This window comes from Humulus lupulus, chromosome X (genome assembly GCF_963169125.1).
Source record: "Humulus lupulus chromosome X, drHumLupu1.1, whole genome shotgun sequence".
NCBI classification, from domain to species: Eukaryota; Viridiplantae; Streptophyta; class Magnoliopsida; order Rosales; family Cannabaceae; genus Humulus; species Humulus lupulus.
Window position 1 is genome coordinate 58,457,071 of NC_084802.1, and position 8,947 is coordinate 58,466,017.

At 31.6% G+C, this 8,947-nt stretch overlaps 1 protein-coding gene across 1 annotated transcript; it reads left to right on the plus strand.

Moving 5' to 3' along the window:
- Window positions 1-2,494: 2,494 nt before the first annotated feature.
- Window positions 2,495-3,971, plus strand: LOC133805861 (uncharacterized). Its single transcript, XM_062244009.1, has 5 exons — window positions 2,495-2,598; window positions 2,696-2,772; window positions 2,904-3,001; window positions 3,686-3,781; window positions 3,873-3,971. The coding sequence occupies exons 1-5, from the start codon at window positions 2,579-2,581 to the stop codon at window positions 3,969-3,971; spliced, it is 390 nt and encodes a 129-aa protein (XP_062099993.1). The 5' UTR covers window positions 2,495-2,578.
- Window positions 3,972-8,947: the final 4,976 nt, after the last annotated feature.

Sequence of the window (8,947 nt, forward strand, 5' to 3'; positions counted from 1 at the left end):
TTCGGGGACCATATTCTCTTTTTTGGGTTCGGCTTCATTTTCTATATTATGGGCAGTGAATTGGAGACCATGGAGGATTTACAGGTAGCTGAATTCACTTTGTATTTTAGTGTTGCAAGCTAATTTGTAGTAGTTACTATTTTTGCTTAGACCAAAGTGTTAAATGGATTGGATTTGATTATGATTTATTTTGCAGTAGTGTTTTTAATTCAGAACTAGCAAAACAAGCAAGTTGATGACCATGTATAACCATATTTATTCTCTTTTCTTCTTAAAGCTTTTTCTTTTGTAGTTACTTTATTTTCGTAGGCCAAAGGGTTCATTGGATTTGATTTGATTTGATTATGTCAGTGCAAGGTTGGAGTTGGTGGACATTGACATTATGATTTATTTTGCATTAGTGTTTTTGATTTAGAACTAGCAAGAAACTTGATGACCCTCTATCACCATCTTTACTCTTTTTGCATCTTAAAGATTCTTCTTTTGAATTATGTAATTGAAACCTTTTGAATTTCCATGATGATGTTTAGAAGCTCATATAACAGAACCTGTCTTGTTTAGAGATGCATTAAATCTATTCCGTTTAGTTGATGGGCAGTTATACCATGAAAAATCTGTTTAGCTTAAATGCATTAAATTAGAAAGGTTCTTTGGCTCAAATTTCTTCCCGGTCAAGTGTTAACAATGATATATACTAAATTGACAGACACCTTAATTGAAGAAAGTTGTTTTTTCTTTTCCTAACTAAGTAATATGGATAGATATGATGATATGATATATGCTGGTTATGTACTTTCTATTTATGTAGATGAAAATAATAGGACTTGTAAAACCTTCTTTGTGTTCTTTAAGAGTTGTGTTACAATAATATGTTTGTCCTCTTTTCTTTCCTCATACGTGTGCATGTGTTTCAGTTGGATCTTTGCCAGAAAATGGCCGAACATCTTGCAAGGACCACAGTTAAATATATTATGTGGCTTTAATAATGGCTGGAACTGCTCTATTGTTGGCTTTTTATTCAATAATTCTTTGGTGGAGAACACAATGGCAAATCTCAAGTACGTATTTCATTAAAATTTATTTATATTTCTCTATGTGACAACCTTACTATTTCAACATCATTAATAAAGGCTAAGATTTTTTTTTTAAAAAGAAGTATCTAACCATTAGTTTATTGTCATGTGCCTAGAAATAAGTTGGTCTTAATCATTTGACTTCATAATTATAGTTTGTAGGCATTTATATTTGGTTCTTCTACGAAACATTTTGCTTGCTATTAACAATGCTTTCTTGAAATTTTGGTTTGTTATGACAATAAGTATCCCAATTGTGCAAGCATGAATGTCAGTGTGTTCATGTAACTTTGAGGGGTGTAAAGAAAAATAAGAAGTTTTCAGATGTGAGGGGTTGCAGTTAGCCTTAGCATGGAAAAGCAGAGATTACATTTTTTTTATCTGATATCTGAACTTGAGAACAAGTATGTTTTGTCCAGTAGTGTAATTTTGTAGTCATCTTAAATAGACTGAACTTAATATGTTTTCGATCATCCTCTCCTCTAATTGCGTGAACTGAGAGAGTAGGTGCTGTATTTGATTTGACCTTTCAATTAATGTGCAAATCATTTTCCTACAAGTTTCATTGGGTAGCCCTTTGGCTGGTTTCCTTCTCTGATTTGTTAAGAGAATGGATATCTTTATTGCATTGGTGGAGTGTGCTTGTTCTCTCTTCTAGTCAATACTAGTTTTTGATTCATCATCATGCAACAAAAAATAAAATTGATATCATATTTATGGTGTAGCCTTGTTTGAGCTTTGGGAGCTTAGTACTATATTTTTTATCTCCTGGATGCTAGAGGGCTAGTTAGATTCAAAAGAAATCAGTTGGTAGTTTTAGCTTTCTAGCTAATAGGACTATTTTCACTTCTTTTTTTTCCTTTTGTCATTTTATGCACTGTCTGGAAATTCAAGGTTATGATTTTTCAATAGATAATGAAACATGCTACAAGCTTAGGTTGACAAAAGATGAAACCAGTTACTCCCAAGTAGGCTAAATATTATATTATTCTGCTCTAATTCTTGAAATGACATTTTTGAATTCATTTAGACTCCAGTTCCTTCTATTCTTGTTCCTTTTCAGTCTTGTATGGTTTAGCAGACGGGCTTAAAGGAGCTTATCCTTAATTAGACCCATTCAGAAACTTATTTTTTTTAAAAAAGACCCTTTCAGAAACTTCAATAGTTTTTCAAATGGCAAGTCTTAAGTGTAAGAGGAATAGAAAAGAGGGTGGGGAGTCTGTAGTGCATTTAGAATTATTTCATTGGGTAAATTTTTGTTTAGATTGGATTTAAGGTTGAGCATAGCTGTACTGTAGCTGTGTATTCTCTTTCTTGATTAATACAAATATCTTCTTATTAGTGAAAATAAAAAGAAGGTTAATTATGGATTCTTAGCTCACTAGTTGCCCCTGCTATTGGGGCTACTATTTTGTATTACAGATATTCAAGAATGACTGCTGAACTATTGCCAACAGTTATAACATCCATACAAAAAAGGATTAAAGTCGGTTTCCCTTTCAGAAATGACCAGACAGGTCTACTGGTATGGTTCCCTCGCTGATTATAACAATTACATAATTTTATTCACTTCATTGCACGCCTCAGTGATACTTTTCTTTTCAACAGACTGCTTCTTTTAGTTGTTTGACAGCAACTTTCACTATCTCACCATCCTCAACGCAAGTTAAAGAAGTGCTTCTTAAAGAGATGAATGAAGGTGAGTATTATTTCATGCCATGAGGATGGTCAAGTGTTGATATTTCATATTGTCAGAAGTATTCTCAAGAATATTGCACAAAACTCATTGTTTCATTTAATATTATAAATTCATTATTGGCTTTCTTACAGGTTTTATTGAGGCTGAAAAGAAGCCAGGTGTTCTTCTTACTTTGTTTCATTACTTGGAAAAAGTAAACAATCACACAGTATGCTTAGAGGCTCTCCAGGTAACCTATTAGTTAGTTTGGAAATACCATGCTTTATGGTTGTCAGAAATTATTCTCTTGTCAAGAATCTAGGCATTTCTTGAAGTACTCTGTATATGGAATCTTGGATTTACTATTTGTATGCCTGTGTGGATGTATCAGGTTTTCAATGGTGGAATTAGCTATTTTTTGCTATAGATATTATATAATTCTAAATACATTTTCCTGTTAGAATTGTAGTTATTTATCTCGTGTGAAGTGAGGGCATGCGTGTGTATTAGGGTATGTGTTTTCGTTAGTAAGCTGTAATTGAGAAAGTGGCTATCTGTCATTGTAATTGGATCTAGTTATACAGTTTATGAAAGATAAAATAGAAGCGAATAGAAGATCTGAGTAGTATATGCTCAAGCATTTTCCATTGATTCTGCGACATGCTTCTGCAATGGTTGATTAACATTGACGTGATATCATTAAACTAAGAAAAGACAATTCATTATCATTCTTTTTTCTTTCTCTGCAAAGTGTTAATCTGTTTAACAACCCTTGTAATATTAATTATCAAGAATTGACAAAAGTTTAGGTTTATTAATTTAGGTAGGATTTTTAAAGATTGATTATAAGCCCCTGAAGTTTCGGTTTATTAATTTAGCTTGGACTTTTAAGTGTCTGTAGTTACTTCTGAACCACCTCTATGTGTTCTGCAAGGTGAGAGCTGCATCAGTAACATGTTTTGCAGGCATAACTTCCTCTGTATTCTTCTCTCTTGCGAAGGAGAAACAGGATTTCATTCTTTCTGCTGCGGTAAGCATTGATTATGTGTTTTTGACTTGTTTCTCTTGGAAATTAATTATTTGCAAACAAGTTTATGCATTATAACTAAGAGACTTTGCAGATTAATGCAGCCAAACAAGACGAGGTACCTTCAGTTAGATCAGCTTCTTGTCGAGCCATTGGTGTCATTTCATGTTTTCCTGAAGTTTTCCAAAGGTGATTTTAAATTTTTTTCATGCTTTCATGTTTCTTTGAGCTCGAAATATAGACTGAAGAATTACTAGAAACTTAAATGGTATAGTGCAAAGATCCTAAACAAATTGATCCACGCAGTGGAGATTAATACCCGCGACCCCTCAATATCAGTATTTCTCTTTTACTTTCAGTTTTTATAATAACCCTGCTCTCTAATTTGTTCATAAGGGAGTAATATTTTCCTGTACGTTTGTTGTTTTAGGTGCGAATAACTGCTTCTTGGGCTTTGGCAAACATATGTGATTCTATCCGGCACTGTATTGATACTCTTGCTTTGGAAGGCTCCACAAGTATTTATTATTTTCAACTACTTTATTTGAAAAGTTATTGATGTATTATACTTTTCCTTAGACTATACTGCAGTCTCTGAATCAGTGGCATTACTTACTGATTATACTGAAATGACAGCACATAACACCAAAATGAATCATCTGATAGTATCAACCGTGATAGTGCCCCAGTGCTTAAACTGAAATGACAGCACATAAAGTATTGCATTTTTTTGTTGATTTTCTGATGATCTTTCGAAGTTCTTCTTTCATGTTGTTTCTTCAATTTCTTCTATTACTGATTCCACAGTATTGTTCCCTTGTAATATATGTATATATGAGTTGGCATGTTGTATTGGCTTCTTCTACTATATATACTACTGGTATGTGGCCATCATTATTTTTTCTATAAGCTTGAATCACCAAAATACATGTTTCTCTCAGCACCATTGATCTATTTCTCTTCATTTTATTTATATGACAAATTGACAATGGCTTAGTCTACCTATTATGTACTCTCATACTTATTTCTGGTAAAAGAATAGTTGTAGACATTGTTTTTGATTGGCAATTAACAAGTATCAATGCTTTTAAGTATTTTCCAATATCTTTGAAGGGATTGGCCAATGTTAATTTTTATGTTACCTTCTTACTCTAGATCATATCAAGTGTACGGTTGCTTAGTACTTTGTTTCTAATACTAAGAGTCTAAGTCCTCTACTTTTTGTCTTCAGTACACTTTTGCAATAGATATTTGAAGCATAGGATGTATTTGCTGAAATGCTTACAGGAAAACCACTCTACACCAAAAAGGACATAGGACAACACTAAAATCTAACAGAATTAAAAGATAATGAGAAACAAAATATAATGAAGTCATTTCAAAAGATGGTTAGTTTTGATGAGAAAGTCTTGCTTGTTACACCAGCTCTAAACATGGTTATCTTAATTGCTAGGCAATGTACCTTTAACTCTAGCAACTCCTCCCTGCAAATACTTCTTAAAATTGTGAAATGTGTGCATTCTTATTTGTTATTTATTTTTATTTTTTTGTTGTACTCACTTGATTTTCAAGTTATTACTTTGCTGTTCTGACTAATCATCAATAATTCTGTTTATTTTATTGAAACATTTTATTCTCCTTGTTCAGTTTCCTATTGAATGCTCTCTTACCTTGAGACTAGTATGAATAGAACATATTTTTTATTAGAGAGCAAGCCTTATTTTTTTAATTTGTAAATATGATTTTGTTTTTCAGCATTTGGGTTAGCATTTATCACTTGAATTTCAAATTGGAAGGTCACTTTTGTTTTAATACTATGAAAATTTCAGGGTCGTGTATAGTTTCTTATGTAAATGATTTCTAAACATGAGCTAGCTAGCTTTGGCAGAGAAACCAGTTATGATTAGATCAGACCACCAAAGAGATAATCAAATACGGAGATGGAATCATTGTAGAAGTTACATTACATGTGCATATATAACATAGAGGATGTAACTTCGGTATATGAATAGTGTCAAATATCATTTTCTTGTATGTTTCTTTGAAAAATTCAGTTCAATCACATAACATACACATATATAGATATATAGGAAAAGAAATAAAATATGTAATTGTAATCACCAGGTACCAGTTAGAGCTAATGATCTCCAACTTATAGTTATCCCTATGATAAAGGCAAGTGATCCTTCAAGAACAATCATGAGTTGAAGAACAGATAAGCAAACATATATAAGAATTTTAACTTTCTATGATAATCTCATCTAGTATTCAGAATTAAGATGAAATTAATCATCTGTTGTACCTGATTTAGTGTTGTAAGACCTCCATGGAGATGCTCTCTGCTATATATATTGGGACCTGTTCATGTTTTCATTCATTAGTAATCTTATTAGTATAAATAATATGAATATATTTTCATTAGAAATATAAACAATTAAGTGGTAGTAAAAAAAGTTACCACATAAGAGAAAATTCCAATGCCATATCATGTGAATACTGAAAATTTATTCAGTAGATCAGTAGACCTACAAGTGTCTCTGCTGTGTGGTGGGACATTGTTGCTACTGTACTTATGCAGCTAGCTGCTGCTGCAGGGGTATATATATACATATATATTTATATATAAGAATAAAAGAATATCATTAAATATGATAGTTTATATATAGCAGTATAGTATCTACAGTCCCAACTGACTGTTTTGAGTCATCAGACTCATCACCATAGAGAAATTCTGAGCAATGTGTATTATTTGTTAAAAAATTCCAATAATGTTGAGGTATATGACTAATGTTGAGGTTAGATAAGCCAAAGGTTCTTAGGATTTAAGGTGATTCTTTTCTACAGGCATTTGATGCTAAGTTGGGACTCAAAATAATGTTATAAATTTGCATTTCTAGAACAACTTTTACACATTGCAATCTTTTGACTTGAAAAGTGGATTGTATATAATTTTGAGAAAGGGGGACAGGAAGGAGAAAATGTATATGAGGATTGTTTAGTGGATTTCCATATGTGATGTTGCCTTTTTTTTTTCCTCTCCCAATTCATGATGAACTAGGTCATATCTTAGGCATTCTTATTGTTGGAATTTTTTGGTCACTAATAATATTTCTACAATCTGGTGCTCTTTTAGACTGCAAGTTTGAAGCCATCCCTCATGAAGATTGCTGAATCTACTGATGGTCGTCCTTCTGAGATGGGTATAGTTTCTGCATCAAGAAATGGTGAGGTTTTAGGCAGCCAAACTGTAATACATGAACTTTAGTCTTTGGCACAAAGAGCAATCGAGATATATCATCATGAAGGATTTTAGTACTGATGTTTCTCACTTGTTTTTAATATTTAGCTTCAATGGACAGAGAGATGTTGTTCTTTCCTTTCATGTTTCCCCTGCCTGTTTAAAACCATGGAGTTGGCAAATTACATAGGATCCGTTTTTTGTTAGGACCATGTACACTACAACAACACTTCATTAAAGCACTACTATTTCTTTTATCTTGTAGCATTTGGGGATTCACCATCGTGAGAATACTGTTCTGCTCTGTTCTTGCTCCAGTTGATATAAAATTGCTTCTTAATATCTTGGCTTGTTATGTTATCCTTGACATTTTTATGTATTATGTGCCTTTAAGTAGTTCTCATAGTTTTTTTAATATCTTGTAGCTAGAAACTTATGCGAAAACTGATATTATAATAGATATTACAAAGTGTTAATATCTTTGCATAAAAAGTGTTATTGTAATAGATATTATAACGAAAATTGTGTTATAATATCTATTACAATAACACTTTTTATGCAAAGAATTGTGTTATGCAAACTTCATTATATAACACAAATAATGTGTTATACTAAAGTGTAGTATAACACAAAAAATGTGTTATACTAAAGTATAGTAAACACAAAAAAAAGTGTTATACTAAAGTGTAGTATAACACAAAAAAAGTGTTATACTAAATTGTAGTATAACACAAATTTATAAGTATTGAAATGTGTTATATAATCGACTATAAATAACATAATTAAACACTTATCTATATATTAAAATAACACAGAAAGTGTGTTATCGTTGACAGTATAATAACACATCTGTATAACAATGATAAAGTGTTATGTAAAGTACCCTGACCTACAATAACATAGTCGGTCTTAACACATCAAAAAGTGTTATGGTATGTTTTGATAACACATTTTCGGTGTTATTAAAAAAAAAATTTGTAGTGTCACATGGTAGAAATTCCAATTGTAGAAAGGGTATTTGGATTCCAAACTATCCTCTATTAGGGAAAGATGATATCCTCCACTTTTGCAACTATGAGATGATCAGACAGACTGAGCTAGCATTATATATGAGGTACGATGGTGTTTTTAATCTTTTAGTTTATTTATTGTAACTTGAAATTTAATAGTTTATTGACTTTTTCTTAATTATATGTAGCTTGCTCGATGATTTAGAGCAAACAACGGGGTTGAACCACATGTACACTTTCATGCATCCCACTTTAGTGTCCACTAATGCAGGAACCAATGAAACACGTGCTAAAAATCTCTTCCATCGATTTCTATAGATGGAGCTAGAGACGCAGTTTTTAATTTGTCCTTGGAACAAGTAAGTTAAGCTAATTTTATATTTATATATTTTTTTATTGATAAATATCTTACACAAGTTTGTTTGATTGTTGCTATCATTAGGTGTTACTATTAATTCAGCCACACAATCATTCGATATCTTTTTTGGATCCTATAAACTCACATTTTCGTTCGAAAATCAAGGAGATAATTATCATGTAAGTTAGACATATTACTTAATTAATTTATGATTTCATTTCAAACTCATATCTGGGTAAATATTAATATTTAGTGCATGGCATTAGATTTGTATGATACACACCGAAGACAAAAAGAGTCCATCAATCTAAAAGTTTGTGTTCCTAAGGTAAGTAAATTATATTACTTATCGTAGTAAAGTTTTTAACATATTTTTATTACAATAACTTGCTAAATACAATACTTAAATTTGGATAACTATGTTGTAATAGTGTCGAAACCAAATTGGGCCAACTGAGTGTGGCTTTTACATTATGAAGTTTCCTAGAAAGTTGATCTTACAGCCTAGACCAAAGGCCTACTTGAAAAATGAGCTACTGTTTTATCTTTTAATTTTAATTTAA